This window comes from Pseudorca crassidens, chromosome 15 (genome assembly GCF_039906515.1).
Source record: "Pseudorca crassidens isolate mPseCra1 chromosome 15, mPseCra1.hap1, whole genome shotgun sequence".
Lineage (NCBI taxonomy): Eukaryota > Metazoa > Chordata > Mammalia > Artiodactyla > Delphinidae > Pseudorca > Pseudorca crassidens.
In genome coordinates, this window is record NC_090310.1 from 37,701,319 (window position 1) to 37,726,053 (window position 24,735).

Here is a 24,735-nt window from a genome sequence, read left to right on the forward strand (position 1 = left end):
ACCTGCCTCAGAATAACAGACGTTCTGCCGGGGGGCGGCCCACCCCTGGAAGGATGGCCCCCCCCGGGAGGGCTGATGTGAAGGGATAAGGAACAGAGGCCCGATCTGCAGGAAGACGCCTGCCCGGGGAGGCTGGGCGACCTTAAGAGAGGCCTCTGCCGGTCTTGAGGCAGGCTCTCCACCAAGCAACGCAGTCAGGAAAGGACCTGCTGCGTGCGAGCCCCGTGGGGGTCTCAGACTGGCCTCTGGAGGGCAATGAGCAGGTCTCCTCTGCCCCGATGGATGCAGCAGCCCTGGGCTTACATTCTGGAACTCAGTGATGGGCTCTCACAGCTCTCTACCAACATGAAGTCTGGGTACCAGCAGGGCCTGGACAGTACCCTTATGGCCTCTGTGCAACCTCCTCAAATCAATGCCCACCCCTGGCCCAGTATCACTGCCTTCCCCCAGCCCTGTGACTTCCAGGCCATCATGAAGCAGACCCTTTTCAGAGCTGCCCCCTCGGAGAATGGAGGTTGGAGCTGTGGTGATGGGGACAGAGAGCCCTGGCCAAGGAGATGGGATGGTCCATGGCAGGTGCAGCCCTCCACCAGGCTGGGAGCAGGCCTTCAGGAGCCAGAAGGTGGGAGTGGAGGTGAGGACAGCACTCCGGGGGCTGGTGCCCAGAGGGGATGGCCAGACCCCAAAGTGGGCCCCGCAGACTGAGGTCTCTGCAGGCGTGTCACAAAACCCCCAAAGCACCATATCTAATCCTTCAGGACTGCCTCGAAGCCCAAGGTCTGTTCCTCTCGTTCACTTCCCTCCTCCACGGCCTTAACACAACTATGAGACGAGATGACCCACACACACGGTGTGGCGAGCTTAGGGTTCTGCTGGCTGTTTCTATTCTCACCTCCTCGCCTCAAACGTGGCCTGCCTGCCCTTCAGACGGGATGCAGCAGGCACTGGGCTCAGGCCTTCCTGAACTAATGGGGGGTGCTGAGAGAGGCTGGGGTCCCCTCCTCAGCCCGTCAAGGGTCTGCTCTGAGGGAGTCAGGTGCCTGCTCACCATGCCTGCTGGAGGCTCCACCCCCACCCCTGAAGCCACAGATACCACTGCCCCCACGGCTGCCCCACCGGGCTCAACAAAGCAAATGGCTCATGAAGCATGAGAAGGTGTCAGGGAGGCAGAGGAAGCCAGAAGCAGGGAAACACATACTGAAACAGGGCCTCGGCCTTACCAAAAAAATCATCGCGCACTATGGGCGCCGTCCCAGTCCCAGGGAGATGGGCGACCAGGGCGGGAGGAAGGAGAGGGAGAGAGGAGGGGAGAGAAAAGAAGCGCGTTAAGCCCGTGTGATAAGCAGGTGGGGGGACTTCAGGGCTAATTCTCGCTGGGTTAGGGGTGGACACAGGAGTGGGACAGGAGGGGCGGGAGACGGGATGGGGCCAGCTACTCCTTCCAGAAAGTTTACCTTGGGTGGTGAGGTGGAGGATCAGGGCAACACAACTGACATCTTACACTAAAATCCTGGGTTGGTGGGGTGGTGGGGTGGGGGGTGGGGGCTAAGGACAGAGGTCTCTGCAAATGAGGGAGAGCTGTGACCAGGCCCCGGGTGCCCTTGAACATAGTGGGGAAGTAGCACGGGGATGGGCAGGACCTCAGAGCCTCTGCTGAAAGCAGAAAAGCAGGAGCTTGGTCCATGTGCCCCGTGGGGAGAGGACCCCTGACTTCGAGGGTGTACCCAACAGAGGGGAGATGCCACAGCACTGAGTCTGTACTCTGTGTCCAGTTAACTAGCCTCCACCTCTATTGGCTCTGTAGGACCTTAAGAAATGGCCTACAGAGAGAGACAGGGGTCAAGGGCACAGCAGCTCTCCCTCAATTGTCAAGGTCACTGTCAGTGGGCTGGTGGAGCAAACCAAAAGCTTCCGAGCAGCAGTAGGCTGGTGAGCAAAAGCACGTGTGCCTTAGTGGCCTGGACCAGGATTGGGAGGGGACAGGCTGCACAGCTGGCGGTGACTGGGCAGCAGCAGTGGGGTGTCCCAGGGTGCCACCCCCTCCACCTGGACGCCACCAAGGGGAAGAGGGTCCGCAAACAGACAGCAGAGATACACACCTGAGAACTCCCCTGGGGCCGTGTCCAGCGAAGCACAGAGAGACGGGGAAGGAAGTGACAAAGGTTAATTGGTGACTGAAACCAACAAAATGAAGAAACTCTTATTAAAGAAAAAGCGACGATGATCAGCCATTTCCACGTTGAAGGGCCCAAAAGCATACGAGCAGACGACCCCAGGCCTGTGGGTGCCAAATGCATCCAAGGCAGGAACCCTGAAGGAAAGGGGAGGTCAGAGCATCACGCTCCTCAGTCCTGGGGGCCCTGGGGCAGGCGTGCAGATCTAAAGCCTGCTTGCCCCTGTACTCCCACCACCATCAGGAGGGCCAGACCCCTGTAAAGCTAACGTGTGTGTGGGTGTGGTGTGGTGGGTGCTGGGCATCCAGCCTCACAGGCGCCCCCAGAGTGAGTGAGCCACGGACAAGGACCTGGCCTCGGTGGGGGGTGGGGGTGGGGCCCTGGCCAGCCCAGGTCTTAGGGGAAGGGCAAGAGCTTAGGTCAAGGGCAACCAGAAGACAAGGGCCCTACTGTGCAGGGAGGGAATCACTGAGTCAGGATGTGAGGGGTGGGGGGGGACGCTTGTACCAAACTGCTCTCTGCCACCCAGCTGAAGACTTGAGGAAATGATGCTGTTCTATTTGGTTCATTTCACGCAGAATTGGTATAAAAAGTCGCCTGACTTAAATGACAAACTACAGAATCTGTGGAAGGAATTCAAATGATAAAGTGGATTTATCATTTTGATAGGCGGTTCAGAAGTGGATGTGTCCCCTCTCATCTCTACTTCCCAGGCAGCTGCTGTTCACGCTTGATATTCTCCTTCTCAGACATCTTTCTAGGCAGACATCAGTTTCTAAAAAACAAAATCGTGACCACCACTCTCCATCCTCTTGCGCAACTTCCTCCGTTGCACCTCACACGGTATCCCAGGACCCCTTCCACATGAAGGATCCACGATCACCTTGAAAGCTTCGATGTATTTCCATATGGAGACGTCCCATCACTTCCTAGGGCATCGGCTCCTTTGACAGGTATTTCGGGCCTGCACGGTTGTGTGTGGGCACCAGGACTCGCGCACGGGCTCCTGTGGGTGCCTTGGCCCTATCTGAGGAGAGGTGGTCCCGCTCCCTCCAGGTCCAGCCTGGCCGTACCCTGCCAGCTGGCCTCTGCCGGCCACCTCCCATCAGCGGGGTGGACAGTACCCACTTCATTTTTATCAATCATTTGAGGAAAAAGAGTTAGCTGTATACTCTCTCACTATTCATTTCTGTGTTATTCTTGAAGTTAAACATCTTTTCAGGTTTGTGGGTCTCTTCTGTGAATGTCCTGCTTTATCCTCTACTCATTTCATATTAAAAAAATTTTTTTTTTAATTAATTTTTGCCTGCATTGGGTCTTCATTGCTGCACACAGGCTATCTCTAGTTGCGGCGAGTGGGGGCAACTCTTTGTTCCGGTGTGCAGACTTCTCGTTGCGGTGGCTTCTCTTGTTGTGGAGCACAGGCTCTAGGGGCAAGGGCTTCAGTAGTCGTGGCATGTGGGCTCAGTAATTGTGGCTCGCGGGCTCTAGAGCACAGGCTCAGTAGTTGTGGCGCACGGGTTTAGTTGCTCCGTGGCATGTGGGATCTTACCAGACTAGGGCTCGAACCTGTGTCCCCTGCATTGGCAGGCAGATTCTTAACCACTGCACCACTAGGGAAGCTTCCTATTGTACTTCACTTCTTTTAACGTTAATGGTGGAGACCATAAATACATATATATACATACACATACGTACATATACACACACACACACACACACACATATATTCTTTGGTTTTGGCAATGAAGAGAAGCCCAGATTATGAAAATACTCTCCAATATTCTCTTCCAGTTCTGTTATCCTTGTATTTTTATGTTTAGATCTTTAATCCACCTAGAAATTATTTTTGTGTTCAAAGTGAGGTTGAATTAGACCTCATTTTTTTCCAAGTGGTTAGTCAACGAATCCAGTACACATATTGAATAATCCATCATCTGAATGTCTTCAGGAACTGGTGATGGGGGACCAGGCCTCCTGTCACTGACACTTCCTCCAGCTGAGCCAGACTCTGGGGACTCGAGCAGACCCCAGCTCATCCCTCCACCCTGCTGGACAAAGGGCCGGCCCCTCACTCCAGGGCTCTGTCCACAGATCACAGGAGCTCGCGGTTCTCCTCAACATCTCAGGGCTGCCTGCCTTGCCTGTGCTCCTCGTGATGAAGGCTCCAGAAAGGCACCCAAAGGCCCATCACTCCCAAGAGTGGGGTCTCATTCCAACCAGAACTAAGTGGTGCCTGAGAGGGCCCCCGCCCGCCAAGCGTTGCAGCACAAGTGCCTGGGCACTCACCATCAGGTGAGAAGACGATTCTCACTTCAGCCCCTCAACACAGACCCATCAGATGCACTGGTTAGAGCTTCTCACGTCAGGCACTCCTGCTTGAGGGAACTGACCTCAGGAGATGCATCAGACATCATTTCCCTCTCAGGAACCCTGCTGCAACAGACTGCACCTCTATCTACTGACTCAGTCAGTGTGGCTCCAGGTAAAACTCACTGGTGTGCGTTTTCTAGTTCTCTGCTTTTCTCTCCCATCACTCTTTATGGAGACTCTGGCGTCCGGAACAGTGCTGTCTGAACCACAGGATGTGGCCACATGCTAGAGCATCTGCCAGCCCCGGGGGCGCCAGGATGGGTGGGGGGCAGTCACATGGAGTGAGCACGCACACCATCAGCACTGCACCTGTGGGCGCTGCAGGGGAGGGGACAGCTCTGCAGCCTGGGGCCACAGGGCAAGGCAGGAAACGTGGCCGACGGGATGGACTGACTGGCAGGCCACCCAGTGCCACCAGGTAGCGAGGAGGCCAGTGAGCTCCGGTGATCTCATAGAACCATGCGAGGCATCACAAGTGTAGCAGAAGCATCAGTCACAACAGTCAAAAGTGAAATGACCCAAATGTCCATCAGTGGCTGAATGGATACATGAAATGTGGCCTATCCACACTGAAACATTATTCAGCCATAAAAAGGAATGAAACTCTGACACACTCCAACATGGACGAACCTTAAAGGCATGATGCTAAATGAAGGTAGCCAGATGGAAAAGGTCACTGACGTGAAATGTCCAGAACAGGCAAGTCTGCAGAGATAGGAAGTAGAGCAGCAGTGCCAGGGTGGTGGCAGGGAGCGACTGCTAGTGGGTACAGGTTTCGTTTGAGGGGCGGTGTAAAATGTTCTAAAGCTATGTGGTGATGACTGCACAAATCCGAACGTGCTAAAAGTCACTGAGGCGTACACTGAAAGTGGGTGGATTGTATGGTGTGGAAATTCCATCTCAATAAGGCTGTTAAAAAAAGCACAGCGGTGGTCGGAGGCAGGGCTGCCACCCTGGGTGGGACCTGAGTTCAAGTCCTGGCTCTGCCACTTCACCTCGGCCTCTGTGACCTCAGTTTCTTCATCTGTGAAATGGAGACACTAGCAGTATGAGGCATTAACGGTGGCTGGGTATATAAAACATTGGTGTCGCTCTTCTTGTAAGGCCCGTGATGAGTGTTGGAATCTTGTCACATGACGAGACTGAAGAAAGGTACGAGGTGCATGGGCCCCCGCTTCGCCCCTCAGACCTCCTCCAGAGCTCCGCACCAGGAGCGGGAATGTGAAGCTGGGCCTCCGACCCTGACATGGAAATGCAAAACATCCTATGTCTGTATGTCTTCCTAGGGAGATGCCTTTTACCTTTTTATCAGGTTCTCAAAAGCTCAAGAAAGTGTGGTGCCCTGCTGTGTAAGCTCTCTAGTGCAGGAGGCTGCCCCCCAGGCCCGGTGCGGCTCCAACATTGCCCGGGCAGAAAGGCACTCCTTCCAGTGACCACCCGTCACAGCCTGGATCCCAGGTGCCTCCTCCCGGCCACGCCCGGCCCTGCTGGTGTGAGCACATGCAGGGGAGCAGCCTACAGCCCATCCCCACGAGTCCACACCTGTCCAGGGGGTTCCCACATCTAGAAAGATCTACGCCCGCAGGTAGCTATGACAGTGGTATTCAAACAGCAAAAATTAGAATTGATTAGGCAATTCACAGTCACACAAAGATAAGGAAATTAAAACGTGCAGAGGAATCTTAGTGGTTCAGGGAAACATTAACATCAGCCATGAAGAAAAGGCCAGACAAAAGCTGCCACCCCACGTCCCAGGTGCGCATGCTGGGGCCCTGGCACCTGGGAGGGTGTCACTCATCACGGCTTGGGGGCTCCTCTGGTTTTTACTTCCTTCTTGGCAATGTCTGATATTACTTTAATATTATTATCAGCATGTATCCTTTTTCTAAAAATAAAAAAATGCCTAAAAATTGAATTTATATGGTAGTATCTGAAATATGTAAAGAAGAGAAGGATGTCAAAATACTAAAAGTGACTATCCCTAATGAGTAGACTTTTTCTGAATACTAACAGCTTTTGTGTATTTTTAAATATATATTTTTACAATGCTTGTGAGAAAAATTCCATTAAAAATATATACTGCCAAAAGCGGGCATCTCTGTCTTGTTCCTAATCTTAGAGGGGACGCTTTCAGTCTTTCACCATTGAGTATGAATGTACTTTACTGAAATGTACACCTAAAAACTGATAAGTTTTACATTATGGTTTTACCACAATTTGATATATACAGTTGTGTACCTGTATCTCTGGCTGAAAATTCTGGCTGAAAAATTTAAATTCTGGCTGAAAAAACTTCTGTTCCAGGCACAAGGCGTGCTGGTGCTAAACACCCCAGATGATGCTGCTGCCTGGAGGTCTCCCCACCCTGAGTAAGACAATCAACTTATGAGAACTAATAGGAATGCAGGCCCACTGCAAAGAAAGCGAGGCTGTTCCAGCTAAAAACGCCAGCTGGGCCCCCTTCGTTTGCAGGTCAGGCCTGGTGGTGTGTGCAGCTGGCAGGCCGGCCGGGCGGCGCTGTCTACCCGGGGAACCGGTCCAAAGATGCCCCGAGTCCCTGCTGGTGCATCTATCAGGGGGGAGTGAGAGCAGCAGAGAGGCTGGCAACAGAAACCCTCAGATGCCAGACAGCTCCGCCTCCTCAGGCAGCAGATGATAAAACATGGATCAAATGTCAGAAGGCAGCCTTCCCGGATTCTCTTAGTGGAATCGCTACCACCCTGCTTGCCACGTATCCAGTGGAGGCAGCTGCTGCCCCTCCCCAAGGAGAAACAAGAGGACCCTTCCTTGGGGTGTGGGGAGGGGACAGAACAGAACCACGGCCCTGACGCCCACCTTGCTGGCTGCTGAGCAGGAGAGAGGGCTTCGCGGACAAGGCCGCTTCTCCAGGCTGGGGCTCCGGACACACATCTGGGCCAGGGGAGCTTGAACCCCACTGAGAGACAGCGTGACTTCCCTCCACTGCCCTGAGGGCCACAGCCTGGCCTCAGAGCCATGCAGGCTGCCCTCAGGTACAGGCATACGCTGGCACACGGGGCCTGGCTCAGGCAGGGAGGGAGGACCAGGAGCAAGTCTGCATCAGGCAGGCTGTCTCTGCACCCGTCTCAGACATAGCCTCACAGGGCTCCCAGAGGGCACTGACACTGTCTGGGCACGCTCCTCGTGGACTGGAGGAGCTGGCAACCACCACCCTCCCAAAACGTTCCTAGAAAGTGGGCTGCCCAGGGGAGGGGCTTGGAGCAGGGCTGGGCTGAGGGCTACTGGGAATGGGTTTCTTCTTGGGCTGACAAGATGGTCTATAGACAGTTGCTCGAATCCGTGAGCACCCCAAACCCCACCGAGCGGCACACTTTAAGAGGCGAGTTACGGTAAGTGAATACATCTCAATATTCAGTTTGTAAAAAGAACTTCCTGGCTCACAGAGACTTTGCTTTCATCACAAACTCAACCACAACAGGGTCCCGGGGATGGTTGTTTTTACCTAGCAGGTCGGCCCCTTCGTCCACATCCCCGATGACCTCGGACCCCGCAGTCGACAGCTCGTGGTACAGGGAGTCAGTGTTGATGCCAAAAGCCTTGTTCACGATTCCCTGGGTTGGGCTGTGGGGACACGCAGCCAAGGAAGGTGGAGTGAGTGGGCAGCACCACTGGACCGCACACGGGGACACCTCTGAGGGGCCACTCGATGCCAACACCGCTGGCGCAAGTGCAGGTGTGGCGGGTGGCGGGTCAGTGTCCTGGGCAGTTCTCCCACCTCGAGGGGCTGCGAGGCACCTCTACCAGGGGCACCAACTCCCAGGGTGAGTGCTGAGCCATTCGGGACTGGCTTTGGGCCCAGTGAGCACCTGCTGCCCGTGCGGTCCAGGCGGGGCTCCCGGCCCATGTCCAGCTCTGGGGTGGAGTCGATAATGTCCTGAACATCAGACCACTCGTCACTGCTGCCCATGCCTGGGGGAAACAGTGGAGCCCAGGGTCAGGGGGTGACCAGCAGTTCCCTGTACCACTCATGGCTGCCCTGGGGTCCCTTGTCCGGAGACCCCACGCTAGGCCACCACAGGCAGGGACGGTCATGGTGGGGGATCTTCCCGAGCTGGTGGCTGGATGGGGCCTGTCCCCCAGAACTGTGATCCCATCTGAACAGGCCATTTTTTCCTTCCCTTTTCTCTGATTAGACTGTGTCTGCTGGATGACAGTGGTCTACTGTCAGGCTGAGTTGTGTCCCCCAAATTCACAGGCTGAAGCCCTGGACCCCAGTTCCTCAGAATGTGACTGTATTGGAGATGGGTTTTTAAAGAGGTGATGAAGGTAAAATGAGGCCAAAGGGTGGGCCCTGGTCTCATCTGACTGTTTCCTTATAAAAAGCAGGGGTCGGTCAGGACACACATACAGAGGCATGACCACTTGAGGACAGGGCAGCCAAGGAGAGGCCTCAGAAGCGACCAGCCCTGCGAACTGGGAGGAGACATGCGTGGTGCTGGTGAGGGTGGGGCGCTGGGCAGGCAGGGCGGCCAGTACCTATGCTGACGTTGCGCATCTCCTGTGTGACCTGCACCTCCATGTTGCGGCTGTTGCGCTTCTCCCGCGCTCTCTTGTTGTTCTTGGAGCTGCCGCTGTAGTCGCCCAGAGGTTGCAGGCCCTCGCTGAGGGGTGTGACCGCAGCCGAGGGCACAGAGGACGTGGGCGTGTTGGACTTGGTGCCCGTGGTGCTGGGCGTGGCCGCCGCTGAGGACTGGCCTGACTCGGACATCTCATCCTGCGGACACTGGGGCCAAACACAGGAAGAGGGAAGCTCGTGGCGCGGGTCAGGTCCCCCGGGGAGGCCACGAGGGGTGGACCACGCAGGGCCGGCAGGGCCTCGGCCACCACCACGAGGCCCCCTTGCTTGGGGTCTTTGCCACTCGGCCGCAGTAAAACAGCACTCCGTGCCAGAATGGAAGTGACAGGAGGCCACTTCTCTCCCGCTGGGCTGATTCCTCCCAGCCTCTTCACTTGACTCATCCAGCCTCTGGCTTTCCAGAGGCGGCTACACCTTATTTAAATGGCTTGGGCCGGGCTTTTGGCTTGCACGCTTTCCAGTATGGGGCTAGACATGAAGCTATGTGGATGTGGCCGGTAACCCCTTGCAGCCGGTGGGTGGGCCGAGCTAAGCCCCAGCCCAGGTCAGGGCAGAAGCTCCCCGGCTGGGAAGGAGGCCGGGGAGGCCGGCGTGCCTTCTGATCAAGTTACTGCTCCACTGCGAGGCCCTCGAGGGCTGGTCCCTCTCGTTCCTGCCTCCTGCCTCCCGCCCTGGCCACAGTCAGGGGCTGTGACAAGTGGGCACCTCCCCAGTTCTGCCAGTGGTGGCCTCCCCAACAAAGAGACACCAGGGGATGGGTCTCGCTTAATCTCCACGGCCCAACCGAACCAAAGTTTGCCTTCAACACCTACGCAAATGCAAATTCCACAGAATGGGACGTCCCCCAAATGTTCCGAGAGCGAAAAAAGACCAGATTAGTAAAAACTGCAATCAACTGTTGGCCTTAAGAATCTCCCTGGAGAGAGAACACATTGTTTGAATAAATGTGGACAGCAAACAAACATTCCTCTCCTACCGTCTTGCCTGGTGAAACCATCAGGGAACCTCAATAAAAATAGCCTCCGCTCTTCTACGAACTAACATCGGTAACCCCAGACTCACCCCCGACTCATCCCTGAGCAGGTGCCGTGGGGCCCCCGCAGCCTCTTTCTTGCCTGGTGCCGAGAAGGGGCATGGCCTCAGGAGGGGCTGAGGCCCATGGGGGCGGAGGGGGGCAGCACTGAGAGGCCACTCTGGGTACATGTTCCCATCGGCGCCAGATCACACGGTTTCCTCAGAGGACACACTTTCAGGAGAACTTTCTTACAAGAGGAGCTGATGACGGGGTGTCGGCCTTCTCTGTGAAGCTGGATGGATGCTGGGACCAACCTACCCCCACCTTTAACTAGGAAGGGCTGACTGTGCTCCCATGGCCACCTCCAGGTGACTAGGAGTCAGAGTGGTTTGGGAGCCTTGTGGGATCTGCCTTTTCCCGAGCAGCCTGGTCCCCGCCAGGCGCCGCCTCTCCCTGGGCTGAGACTCTTCTACCCGGAACCTCACATCCTCGTTCTCCTCTCGACAGGGCTCCCATCCCAGCAGCTGTGTCCCCGAGGGACACTTGGTGATGTCTGGAGACACTTGTGGTGACCAGAGCTGGGGATGGGTGGAGGCAAGGTGCCCACAACACCCCACAGGGAACAGGATGGCCCCCATAGCCAACAACACTCATCCGGGTTGCTGATGAGCTGTGGTGAGAAGCGCCCCCTGCAAACATTTTTGGTTTGGGTTTGGGTTCTGCAGCTCAGGGCCAATTTGTAAAGAAAAAACCCTTTCCTCTTCACAGCACCGTGCACACTGCACGCCTCTGTGGTGGGGGCCCGAGTGCTCTCCCACAGGGAGGGTTCCGAGGAGAGTGGTACCCGAGGAGGGCTATGCTCCAGGCTGATGCACAGGGACTTCCACAAAGACGGCCGGACACATGAGCCCATGCCTCACGGAAGCACACACTGTCAGACCACCTGACTCAATGGCCACGCTCCCCACCTGTCCGTGATTTGAACACTGTTTCCGTGGGCCTCCTGACTCTGGTAGTCACCGTGGGTAATTCTGCGGCATAACCAGGCCTCCCCCTACTCCCCTAGCTGTCTGTCGCCTGCAGGCCACCACTTACCCACAGGACACTCCCCCTGGCCACCACTTACCTAAAGAAACCTGCCAACCTCTAACACCAACGTGCAGCAGTGACCTCCAAATGCAAAGAACCCACATCCCAGCGGCCATGACTCCCATGAGGAGCCACAACTGTTTGGTTAAAACACTGAAAATACAGTACATAAAAACAAAAAACAAAACAAAAACAACAAAACAAATTAAAAAATTAGAAAAATTTGAAAACCTAGAGCATAAAATAAAAAGAACTTAAAAGTAATTATTAAAAAAAATCAAACAAAACACACCTATGAACTAAAACATATAAAGGACTATAATTTATTAAGAGAGAACGATTTCAGACGACGCAGGAGAAAGAGAGACGCATGAGAACACAGGCTAGCCCAAGGGGCCGTCTGGAGACCCCAGCCTCCCAGCTTTCTGAGGCTCAACGCCCCTGCAGGGGCTTGGGGGTACACTCCAGCTGTGGGCCCCGCCCCTTCTGCCCGGACCCCACTTGCTGGCAGGACAGCCAGTGACTGGCGGGCACGAGGAGTGCTCACTCCGCGGAACAGACGCCGAGTGAGTGGGGTCACTTTCCGATACAGCTGACAGCTTGTGGTGACCTCCTGCAGCCCAGCTGGACACTGCGAGGCAGGAGGACAGCCGGCAATGAATTGCGGCGGGAAGGAAGCTGTGGGGAAGACTGGGCCCACATCCACTGCTCGACCCGGCCCAGAGGGTATCCTCTGATGGCCTCAGTGGGGAATCACCAGACCCAGGGCGAGGGTCTGGTCTCTTCAACGAGCAATGGGGCCCGCGTTCCGTCCTGCCACAGCCTGCCTTCACCAGATGGGCTGAGCTCACAGACCAAGACTGGCAGCAAGTGCCCAGGGGCCCTGCACAAGTGCCTGCCCTTGGCCTTCCCAGGGCCCCAGTGCTGGGGATGGAGGGTGGGTGCTCTCACTGCTGAGCTGAGCACACCCAAGATGTCTTCCTTCTCAAACTCAGGTGGTTAGCACGGGTAGGCCGGTAAGAACAGCCCAAAGAAGAGAAGCTGACCCCTGGCCTTTGACTTTCTCCTGGTTGGAGTGCAAACCTCAGATGCTAGAAGGACAACACGTGTGGGGTGAAGCCCAGTCTGGTTGCGAGGCTCTGGGTTATGTTCGGGGATGGTCACTACGCTCAGCCCTGCCCGATGGGCACGCCCTGGCTGTAGGCAGGTCCCCGAGCAGCCAAGAGTCCCGGCTGCGGCCACACCCTCCTGAAAGAATGTGGGGCAACGGGGAGCCCTCACTCCATAGCACGGCTACAAAACCTGGTAGCTGGAGCTGAGCTGCAGCTGGCCGAGGTCACTCAGGTGCCAGTGGTCCCCCGCAGGCATGAGCTTGCCCCCCATCTGTGCACGTACCATACCGTCGGTCAGGGGGAAGACGCTCAGGGAGGTGGGGCGCTCCTTCCTGTTGAAATGTGGGGAGAGAAGGAGAGGGGGGATTAGACAGTGGCTCCTGAAACAGGGCTGCAAACTCTTTCTGGACATGCAGATGCTTATTCTGCAGCTGGAGCTGCTCTAAAAGACGCCCCTGACCACGGGCTGTAGGGAAGGGCGTGACCTTCTGGGTGGCCAGGCACACAGGACCTCAGACCCCTCTGACCTGCAGCCGCACTAATCAGCGTGTTCACCCGCTCAGGGCATCGCCACTCCGCTGTGATCCCATAGAACATTTCCCCTCCGTTACACTGTCATTTATCACTTTTATTTATTTCCATTGTAAACAGACACCTGCACAGCAGTGCCTGTGATAGGCCCTTTGGCATCACAGGCAGCATTGTCTGGTTCCTCCTTGGCCCTACTTCTGCCTCCTGGAGCCAGCCAGGAGGAGTCAACCCTTTCTCCCCTGTTCTTTGTTCCTCGCCCTCCCCCAACACCCCATCACTGTTTTCAGGAGACCTGGGTACGGAGTTTCTCATGGGGCGCTTTTCTCTTGCCCCAAGCAGTTCCCCCCGTCACGGAGCACTGACACCACAGAGGCACCTTATAAAGCTATGCTAGCCAACTGAGAATGTCCAGTGGGCTGGACTGATGCTCAAAGCCGCCTGCCGTGGGCTCAGTCCCTGGGATATGCCCCGCGGGCTGTTAGCGGCGAGGGAATGGAGCCCAGGCCCAGGGCAGACACATGGCGCCCCAGAGCCTGTCGGTGGCTGCATGGAGTCCATGCTGCTCAGAGCTGTTCAGGCCAAGCATCTGAATCCCTGACACACAGGGGCTGAGGTGGGAGGGGTGGCAAGGCTTCCTCAGGGGTCCCACGGAGCCGGGTCCAGAGGCTGGGCTGTCCTGGAGGGAGGATGGTGGCTTCCTCACAGTGCCTGGAGGATGCAGGTGATGGACAGGGGAGCGGAGCGGCCGCCATGACCAGAACTTCCTATGGCTGGCGGGCAGCTGCCTGAGGCACGACTCTGGGAAGAATGTCTCTCTGGGGGTGCCCCAACGGCTCCAGGGCGGCGGGGCTGGGGTGCAGCAGGAGGAGAACTCCAAATCTGGAAGCCCCTCCGAGCTGCTCGAGCTGTTGGGTCTGTTCTGTTCAGGAAGACACTGCCTCCCGCAGAGCAGGGTCCCCAGACCTGTTGGGACCTGGCTGTGCCTCTGGGGGCTAAGCTGTGGGAGAGACAGGGCCAGAGGAGGCCTGCAGGGCTGGACAGGGGCCTCGGCCGCTCAGGAAGGCGGTCTCCTGCTGACGACCTCAAGTGCCTCATGCAGCCGTTGTCCCCCATGACAGACGACACTTTCTTGGTTAAGAGCTCAGACGTCAAATTAGAAAGCTCTGGGTCTGCAGATCCATCCCAAGCTCAGCAGCCCATGGCTCAGTCCTCGCCAGGCTGTTCTCTGACCACAGCCCCCAGGCCCTCGGCGTCCGGGAAGGCAGCCACTGCTCCGTGGGCTGCTCCTTCAGGGCTCCCAGCCCCTCATCCACCACTGCTCCTCCACTGGGCTCCCAGTGCCCATATGGGGGTGCCTCTCCTGGGGCCCAGCTCTGACCTCGGTGGGGGACGCACATAAGGGGTTCCTCGGCCCAGGCTGTCACCAGATACCACAGGGTAACATGACGGCAGGGCAGGGTGGGGCCACCTGCCCCCCAGGATGAGAGCCCGTATCCATCGCCCGCCTCCACGACTCTATGCGTCAACAGACAGCCAGGCCGCACTCCCCGATGGAAATCCTCACGAGGATCGAGTCCTGCGTCCTCTCCGCTGCTCCCCGCAACCGCAAGCCTCAAGAGCATTCGCTGGGTGCTGCTGACTGCCGGCCAGAGCCCATCCAAGGCTCACCCACCGTGTCCTCTTGTTATAGCCCTGCAGCTCCCCCGGGAGACGCCAATGCTCGTCCACTTCAGAGGCTATAGCCCGAGGGCGTCACGCTGCTCGCAGAGGTCACGCCACTGGCTCTGGGTCCTAAGTGACTGAGCTGGGCTGCCTAACACCAGGCGCAGGGTCTCCACCCCTGCCCGCCACCTCCTGGGGGTGCAGACATGCGGCCCCGACCCGCAGGCCGGGTGGACGTTTGCTAGTGGGGCCTGCACTGCTACCTGCTTCAGGGCTGCCTTGGGGCCTGGGACCCGCCTGCCTCTCCTTGGCAGCAGGCCCTGTCAACGCCAAGTCCAGAGCCTCCAATCTGTATGATTCCGGCAGCCATCCGAGCTCCCCCAACCCGAGGCCCAGGGACAGCTGCAGCCTTTACCTTCTCCTCCATGACTGGCGAGGACTGCAGGGCAGTGACAGACGAAGGCCAGCACACGGCGGGGACAGCACAGAGGGCAAGACAAGAAGGCAACATTAGAGAGGGAAGGTTGGGGGCTCTGGGGGCATGTGTGCGCACATGGAGAGGGAGGTCCCCATGGAGACAGACAAATGTGGAACACGCAGATCCTATGCAGGATGGACACAGGGCACACAGACACACACCCCCTTGGCTTGGACGGCAGGGTGCGCCCACTCAGCCCCGGGCAGTGGGTGAGCGTCCTCCCCACGATGCTCCTGGCACACGCAAGCACTCGAGTGTGCAGTGACAGGGCACACGATTGCATACGCCATGTTCACGGGCCCACGCACGCTCACCACCGGTTTTGTTTTGTTTTAATTGATTTATTTTATTTATTTATTTTTGGCTGTGTTGGGTCTTTGTTGCTGTGTGTGGGCTTTCTCTAGCTGCGGTGAGCGAGCGCTACTCTTTGCTGCGGTACACAGGCCTCTCATTGTGGTGGTTTCTCTTGTTGTGGAGCATGGGCTCTAGGTGCGCAGGCTTCAGTAGTTGTGGCACGCAGGGTCAGAAGTTGTGAATCACGGGCTCTAGAGTACAGGCTCAGTAGTTGTGGTGCACGGGCTTAGTTGCTCCTCCACAGCATGTGGGATCTTCCCAGACCAGGGCTCGAAACCGTGTCCCCTGCATTGGCAGGCGGATTCTTAACCACTGCGCCACGATGGAAGCCCTCACCACCGGTTTTACTCTAAAGACACACAGATTCACAAAACCAAGCCAGGACTGAAGGAAAACTGTGCCTGTCTGGGCTCAGCAGTGGCCAGCAGCTCCTCGGCACTAAGGACGAGCCTCCTCGGGGAGCCGGAGAGTCTAAGCTAAGATGGGCAGACACACATCTGTCCCCAAAGGATACAGAGTTGTGGCTAGAGGGGTACACCCCAGAGAAGAGCAGGCCAGGAGGGCAGAACAGGGCTTTCCCCTTCATCTGCTGCAGTAGCACAGGCCACAGTGGGATGTCTGCACTCTCTGAGCCCTACAGAGGCCAACGCCCAGCGCAGTGAGAGAAGGCCTGTGCTTTCTCTCCTTCCACCAGCGTGCCCGCTGGACATGGGAGGCATGGCTGCCATCCACATCCATTCGTCGGAAAGTGGGCCCAGGACCGTCAGAGACGCACAGTGGGCCCTGGGAACATCTCCATCACAGCCCAGTGTCCAGGCTGGCGGGGCAAGGGCGGCTACAGGGCCAGCAGGAGCCCAGAGTCTCATACACTGTGGCAGCAAGCATGGGGCAAGCGATTTCCTGTGCCACAGTGAGGTTAAATGTCTCTAGCCAGCTGACAGAGCAATGGAGGCAGCCCAAACGCAGCCCTGCCTCTCTGCTTCCCAAACAAGCTCTGCTCCGGCCACCGCCCCGCAACACACACACACACAGGAAGGCGCCTCTTCACTGCCAAGGCACAGGAGGGTCGCAGCTGACAGCCCCAGGCTCCTCCTTCCTGCTGGCAGGCATCTCTACCCCCGTGGGGCTCAGGAAGGTGTCTTAGCAGAGAGTGTCCAGGGCCTGGAGAGGATGGACACACAGCCAAGTGCACCCTGGCCTTGGTGACACCCTGAGGAGGATCAGATGGGGACACAAGGCTGGGCAGGAATCTGGGCCTGAGCCCAAACTCTAGGTAATGCCCGAACAGCCAGCCTCTGCAGCCCCAAAACAACACGAGGAGCTCCCGATTCCAGGTTGGCTTTGGTGCAGTTCCTTGGAAATTCCCTCAGCAACTTCTAAGGGCCAGGAGTGAGGCTTTCACAGTGTGTTGGGAAACGGTGGCTTGGAGATGGGTATTTCCTACCTTCAGATAAAACTAACCCAGAAACAATATCTGCAAAGAGTTTTGCAGTTTAACACACTCTTTGATACACAATCTCTCACTTAATTCTCACAGAGCCAGGGGGGTCAGCTAATGACGCCCTGATACCCTTTCCTGGGGCACACACATTTACAGAAAGAAAGCATCCACAACAGCTGTATCCCCTACTCCCCACGAGAAGCGGCGAGACTGTCTAAAAACATGCCAGTGGTCCCCTGGATGACTGCTCTTCCTAGGCCCTGCTAGGTCTCCGCTGACATATTACACTTTCCGTTTTCAAACTGGAAGACTCAACAGCTTCGCCCACCATGGCCCAGTGAGTAGCTGACGATGCCCAGAATGGAAGGGCCTGAATCTCCTTGTTTGCAGACATCACCCATCAAGGAGACAGGTGCAGAGAAAATAGAGCTTTTTCGTGACCAGACCTGGGGCTTCCGGTGTTCGCTGCAGGAACAAGGGGCCACAGCTGCAGAGGCACGAACGGCGAGCTCCATCCATTGGGCCTGGGGTTCCAGCCTCAGGCATCTCCTCCCTCCTCCAGCCTGATGGAGCCATGGCCTCCCATGGTAACACCCTGGAGAAGATCTCTGACAATCTGCTCCTGGGGTACTGAGGTGTGGTTTTATCCTGAATGAAGATGAAGCAGGAACCTGGCCTCTGCAGGCTTCTCTCTGCTCCCCGAATAAAACCAGCATGGCGGGGTGTGACTGTGTCTGCTGGTCACCGAGGTGTGCAGGCCTCCCCTACCACCTAGAGTCGATTCTCGCAATTCGAGCTGGTTGTATTCTACAAAGTCACCGCAAACACGTTTGCTTGTAGAAGAAACATGTACATAGGTAGGTACACATCTCACACAGATTAGAATCTCCATTCCTCACTCATCCTGGTACACTGTTTCCTTTATTTTACAAAACAGAAAACGAGGTGCTAGAAGTATTTAACATGTCTTAGAGGACAGGGGCCAGAGCTGGGCTCCATCCAGTCCCCACTGACTGGCCCCTGGACCCCAGCGTCTTGCAGGACACTGCGCCACCCGCTGCCCCCATCCCTGGGCATCTCTGCAGGAGGTGGAGCGTCGCCTGGCACCACCTCAGCTGGCACCCTGTGCTCTGGGTGACTCAAATTTTTCACTGCTCTGCGCACATCTGCAGATGACTGTGAAAGTGCCATGAGTGGTGATTTTGAGGCTACAAATAAATTTTACAGAGTAGGCGAATTCAGAAACAGAATTTGCAGGTATTAGGACGGACTACATGGTTTTCCCTGGGTCTCTGTGACGGCCTGCGGGCCCGCAGCAGCCCCACCCCAGCCCCTCACCTGCTTGGTGCCGTCCTCTGCACACACCCCGGCTCAAGCCACACACTCCGACCGGACACCCCTCTCCCTGAGTCGGGGGTGGGGGCCACGGCTCCTCTTGGGGGAGGGCACCAAGCTCTGGCACCCGGCTTCCCGCCCTACCTCCTCCCCGGCAGGGTGCTCTCGGTCTGGCTGTTCCCCCCGACCTGCTGCATCTTGGACCTCTCGATGTGCTCCACGTAGGTCTGGATCATCTGTGAAGACGACACATCCGAGTGAGTGCTCCCTGCCCACGAGGTCCACCCGCCCACCCCCTCTAGCCTGTGCCACTTTCACCCCCACTGGGCTCGGAGAGAGATGAAGGCAGAGTTCAGGGAAGGGAGTCTGGCCACATGAGGCCCAGGGCTTTCAGGTTCAGCAGGTGAACCCCAGGGAATGAAAAGGCAGTCAAGGGCGGCAGCCAACCCCACGTGTGGGGCTTTACCACTTCCTTGTGGCCCTGGCCCCGTGGCGGGGATACCCACCTCTGTGTGCCGCTGGTGCAGGGCATTGTACTCCTTCTTCATCTCCGACTCCCGCTCCTCCAGCCGGGAAACTAGAAAACACAACCAATGTTTGTCAACTGCACAACCCGCTTCTCCAGGGCACGTACTTCTCTGGACTTGACTGCTGGGGGACAGAGTATTCCAGACAAACCCTGCCTGGACCCTGAGCTCAGAGGTGGCCTCATCAGCGCAAAACACCCTGGGGACCCTAGCAGGCGGTTCTGATGGGCCCGGGTCTGGGTGCATCACCGTGTGTGCGGTTATCTGAGGCTATTCAATCCTGCTACAGAGAGGCAGAGCTGGGTAAAACTCACACAAGCCTTGCTCTCTATGTCTAAGTCACGCTGTGTCACATGTAGACAAGGAACGAGCAGGTGGCTTGTGGACAGAGGCAGAATTCGGAAGTAAGCAGCCTCTGAGACACACTAAAGAGAAGAATATCTGAACACAGGATGGAAAACACAGGTGTCCCTCACACGGACCAGGGGCTGGAAAGACCAAGTCACGATCGTGCCACCTCTGGGCTGGCAGCTGTGTCACCCCTGTGACACCCAGGATGGTCCCCACCACGTGTGCTCTGACCAAGAGGCACAGGGAAGCACCTGAGTGCCACGGGCTAACTGGACAGCCAAGCCATGGAGCCAGCATGCTGCGGGCCTCAGACACCTTGCATCTGTGGCCCTTTGTTCCAACGTCAGTTCTGTTGAACTCTGTACAGAGCGAGACAGGACACACAGCAGCCTTGTTCTCCCCTCTCCTCAGTCCTTGCCCCTGATGCTGACCAAATGGAAAACTTCAGACTGTACCTTGGAGTTTACATGTTTTCCTTCTAAGAAAAGATGAAAAGGTTTCACATGAAAATTATTCTAAGCAAAGGGAATATTAAGGATTCTGTGTAGTTATAGAAAGGGTGGATCTATGCAAAACTAAAATGGGCCTTTCGGTTTGCCTCTGCTCCACAAAGACTAGCATGTTTGTGTGTGTTTGTGTTGCCACTAGCTGTGCTCACCTACAACACTCGGGGGGTATTGGCTTTAGCAAAATGGGTTTCCAGTTTTGGTTTGGGATACGGATAGACCCAACCATCAAACCATTTTTTTTTTAAATTAATTAATTAAATTTTATTTTTGGCTGCGTTGGGTCTTCATTGCTGCAAGCAGGCTTTCTCTAGTTGCAGCAAGTGGGGGCTACTCTTCGTTGCGGTGCGCAGGCTTCTCATTGTGGTGGCTTCTCTTGTTGGGAGCATGGGCTCTAGGTGAGCGGGCTTCAGTAGTTGTGGCACGCAGGCTCAGTAATTGTGGCTTGTGGGCTCTAGAGCACAGGCTCAGTAGTTGTGGTGCACGGGCTTAGCTGCTCTGTGGCATGTGGGATCTCCCCAGACCAGGGCTCGAACCCGTCACCTGAATTGGCAGGCGGATTCGTAACCACTGCACGACCAGGGAAGTCCCTCTTTTTTTTTTTTTTTTTTTGATATGATCTTAACTTTCCAGAGGAACGAAGGCACCTGTTATCCAAGGTAATGAGGTAAAGCAGCAAACTAGGTCTCAACCATCAAAACCACTAATTACAGAAAACTGAAATTACAGGGTCGTTATAACTTTGAGAATATAGTTTAAACAAAGACTTCTAAAGGTAAAATAATAGTTCTTATTTTAAAAAAACCAAAAAACAAAAACAAAACAACACAAAACCCTTTCCTCGTCTCTCCTTGTAAAGGGACAGGGTGTTCCCATAGGCACCCTGGTCGGCCATGAGTGCCCCCTAGGAACTGTCATTACAGGGGCACCATTGTTGGGCCCAACTTTCAGGTCACAAAAGAGCACCCGCTCCTCAAGCAGCTCACAGACAGGAGCCCCAGACAGCAGCCAGGAGCTCTGTCCTAAAGGGCCACACAAAGTTCACAGATCTGTGAATTTTGGGTCAGACTGCAACACTAAGCAAAAGTGCTCTGTCATCAGAGGGGCCTTATTTATAAATTTTATTTATTTCCACAAAGGATTTGAGGCCATTTACGGAAATACAGAGCAGTGTAAAGATAGAAAACAAATTATTGAGGGAATCACAATGAAAGTAAGATAAGGCTCTCCTTGGGTTTTCTCACTCTCTTTTTATCAAAGGCTCTCAACATCCCTCCCAGCTGGGTTGGTCTGAGAACAACAAATGCATTCAAAATGCAATTTCATCTCTCCGGGCTAGCGACTTACTCTGATCTGCGTAGTTTTTGGCCTTCAGTTCCAGCTGGCGGGTCTGAAAGTCGTAGTGTTCCACCTGGGTTTGTAGCTCTTTCTTCTCTTGTTCCAAGGCATCTTCAAACTCAATAAATTTCTATACGTGCAAGGAAGAAAAACAGCAGGCGTCATGAATGTGGGACGGTCAGATGACAGCAGCCCCTCAGAAGGGCTCACGCTCAGGCCCAGAATGTGGTTTCTGCACCTCAGAGCCGGCTTCCCTTCCCGTCCACCACCCGTCACAGCCCTGTGGAGAGCTTCCCAACAGTAGATACCACAGCCTTCTAACCAGCTATCCGCCAGTCACCCGGGGCCCTGAAGTTGGAAAAGCCTACACACGCTGGCTTTAATCTTGAAATTCTTAATAGTTTTTGAACAAGGGGCCCCCATTTCCAGTTTTGCACTGAGCCCCACAAATTATGTAGCTGGTCCTTAGGCAATGGAGTAATATTATTCCTCTCAACACTGCACATCTAAAAGAGGCCAGGTGTGGACTTCCCTGGTGGCGCAGTGGTTAAGAATCTGCCTGCCAATGCAGGGGATATGGGTTTGATCCCTGGTCTGGGAAGATCCCACATGCCGCAGAGCAACTAAGCCTGTGCACCACAACTACTGAGCCTGCGCTCTAGAGCCCGCGTGCCACAAGTACTGAAGCCCGCACGCCTAGAGCCCGTGCTCCACAACAAGAGAAGCCACCGCAACGAGAAGCCCATGCACCACAACAAAGAGTAGCCCCCACTCGCTGCAACTAGAGAAAGCCCGCGCGCAACAACAAAGACCCAATGCAGCCAAAAATAAATAAAAAAAAAAAAAGTCTCTAATTTTCAAAAATAAAAATAAAGAGGCCAGGTGTACTTTCCTCTTAAACTGTATCTCAGTCACTGCTCAGTTCAGGAAGCCATCCTTCGTGGAGTAACCGGCAATGCATAGTACTGTCCCGATTCTTTTAAAAACAAGATGGGGGGTTGTTGGCCTAGATTTGGAACCTGCACTTTATATGGTAAGTTTCTGAGCAAAATTACTATCGAATCAAGTGAAAAGAAAGCACTTTGTAAAATAAAAGAAAATCCTAAATGTTCTTAGGAGGAGACCTAGGTTAACACTGACAGCCCAGGGTAAAGGCAGGGTCTGGGGGGATGGGCACTGGGCAGCAAACCGCGCCCCCCTCCCCCCCTTGGCTAGGTGATGGCCTGAAGGCCACAGCCCTGCAACAGCCCTGATGGGAACTGTTAACGCCTTGATTTTACAGCGTACAAAATGGAAATATTAGAAATTTCATTTGTAGGAAGCATAAATGTCAGCTGGGTTCTTAAGACACTAACAGTGTCGCAGAAGATGGGAATATAAAACGGGCTGTTGGTTCCAGGTTTTGGGTGTCTGGGAGAGGCAATGAGTTCATGGTGGCCATAGCTGTATTTCCTGTAAAAACTGCACCCAGTCCCCCACCCCAACTCTGGGCCCCAGAGACGCTTCTTCCTACAGCGGCTTCTCAGAGGTCTTTGTGCTGAAAAGCACTGGGGCTCCTGCCCAAAGGATGACTCACCCAGTGCAGTGACAGAGGGCAAAAACAACCGGGGCGGGAGCGGGCGGGGGTGCATCAGAAAGAAAATCTGTATTGATGACATCACTCACAACTTAACTAAAATGAAGAACACCCGCCCCATTGCCAGGAAAATGCACACAAATGGTGCAGCGGCACAAAAATTTAAAGTAAGCGGTTTTGAATGACTGTGGCCATGACCAGCATATGAAGAATAAACAAATGCTATTAATTGGCTGGTAAAGAAATTATTTAACTTGGGTAATTTTAATTCCTATTACTTAAAAAAAATTAAAAGAATGATATAAACATATTCTTTTGTAGAAAAATCAGAAGAGAGTGTTAAGTGAAAATAATACTTTTAAAAAAACGTAATTCTGCCATGCTATCAATGGTTAAGAAACAACAACAACAAAACCATAATTCTACCAACCAGAGAGGGTCAGTTAAAATTGGGTGACATTCTTCCAGACATGTGTGTGTGTGGAGCGGATGTGCCATCATTTTGTACACGGTATCGTGACCTGACTTATTCACTTGTTTACACTGGAAATGTCTCTCCACACTGAGAACTGTGCTCTGCCACTCCTACTTCTAACAGTTGTGTGTTCCCCTGTCGGTGTGTGTCTGCAGAGCATAGTTTACTCAACTGATCGCCTCCTGTTGGACTTTCAGGCTGCTTTAAAACGTCCGTTATTATTGTTACTACTTGTGTATCTGCCCAGTGGCATCCTGCTCCCCAGGCCAGACAGGCACCCCAGCCCACACCCCCCAGGTCGGGTGGCGCCCTTCCCGGAGCCCCCATGGCCTCTGTGCTGCCAACCCGACAGGTGGGAAAACGGCAGAGCATAACTGTCTTAATTTTCAGCTCCTGGATTACTAGTGAGACTGAATAAATTCATTAGTCATATACACTACATCTAACAGCTCATTATGTCCTTTGTCCGATTTTCTACTACAGGTTATTTTTCTTAACAATTTGTAAGGACTTATTAGACCCATTCAAGAATTTGTCTTCTACGCTGCAAGTACTTTTCCCAGGATGTAGTCTGTGTGTGTACAGTAGTTTACTTACTTCTACACCATTTACTTAATAATTTACCCTTTCTTCATTGCTCTGAATGCTACCTTTATGATATGGTACCTTCTAAGACATATTTCGGTCTATTTCTGAGCCAGTAACCAAAGGTTTTTTTAATCACTTTCTAAAAAAAATTTGATTATTTATTTATTTTTGGCTGTGTTGGGTCTTCGTTTCTGTGCGAGGGCTTTCTCCAGTTGTGGCGAGCGGGGCCCACTCTTCATCGCGGTGTGCAGGCCTCTCACTGTCGTAGCCTCTCTTGTTGCAGAGCACAGGCTCCAGACGCGCAGGCTCAGTAGCTGTGGCTCACGGGCCTAATTGCTCCGCGGCATGTGGGATCTTCCCAGACCAGGGCTCGAACCCGTGTCCCCTGCATTGGCAGGCAGATTCTCAACCACTGCGCCACCAGGGAAGTCCCCAAAGGTTTTTTTAAACTTGTAGTGTAATAGCATCTTTTAATAGCTGATATACATTTACCCTCTTAACTCTTCCTTTTCAGTATTTTCTTGGTTACTCCCACTTGTGAATTGTTCTAGATTAAGTTGAGAATCATCCTGAATCACTTATATATTTATTTTTTGAATCAACATTTTGCCTGTCAGAAAGCATCAGTTCTCTGGTCCTCAGGAAGGGTCCCTGTTTTTCATGACAAAATGCTCAGGGCTGGACTTGGGCTGAATGGAAAGCTCATCTTGAGCCAGTGAAGAGCTGAATGATGGGGCGACTGGGGCTGGAGGATGGAAAATGCTCCCTTTCTGTAAACTGAGCCCTGTCCTACCTCCAAGCTGGAGAACCAAAGTTTTACACAAAGAAAAGCGTTCTGTGGTGCTAACACCATTTCTCTAGAATTCCCATCGGTATTTCATCATATTACCTGCATTTCATAGCTGAGAGCCAGCTAAAAAGATTTCTATATGAAAGATGACTGGCTGCCCCACGCAGCATGTGGGATCTTAGTTCCCTGACCAGGGATCAAACCCATGGGCCCTGCAGTGGAAGCGTGGAGTCTTAACCACTGGACCGCCAGGGAATTCCTCCAGATTCTTAAGAAGGTCAGACAGATGTTCCTAAATCTATCCTGATAGGTGATCGTTAAAATCCAATGTAGATGACAGTCCCAAAAAGCTTTGTCATGCCATAAAACAACCGATATGCTTTGAGATCCCTGACGAAGTTGGCC

The 24,735-nt window shown here is 54.4% G+C and overlaps 1 protein-coding gene across 8 annotated transcripts in view; it reads right to left on the reverse strand.

Annotated features, from left to right (window-relative positions):
• Positions 1-24,735, reverse strand: part of MAPK8IP3 (mitogen-activated protein kinase 8 interacting protein 3) — a 47,910-nt gene that overhangs the window by 10,398 nt on the left and 12,777 nt on the right. For 3 of the 8 annotated variants that reach the window (XM_067707051.1, XM_067707049.1, XM_067707052.1), the window contains 9 exons: positions 20,911-21,031; positions 18,686-18,756; positions 18,324-18,415; positions 12,569-12,710; positions 9,063-9,309; positions 8,393-8,495; positions 8,029-8,147; positions 2,100-2,111; positions 1,221-1,238 (listed from right to left, as the gene is read on the reverse strand). In XM_067707051.1, the coding sequence (XP_067563152.1) occupies positions 1,221-1,238; positions 2,100-2,111; positions 8,029-8,147; positions 8,393-8,495; positions 9,063-9,309; positions 12,569-12,710; positions 18,324-18,415; positions 18,686-18,756; positions 20,911-21,031 (925 nt within the window). Of the gene's footprint in view, positions 1-1,220; positions 1,239-2,099; positions 2,112-8,028; positions 8,148-8,392; positions 8,496-9,062; positions 9,310-9,974; positions 11,564-12,568; positions 12,711-18,323; positions 18,416-18,685; positions 18,757-20,910; positions 21,032-24,735 lie in introns of those variants that run through there. The other 5 variants (XM_067707050.1, XM_067707047.1, XM_067707048.1 and 2 more) reach the window with 4 other exon arrangements.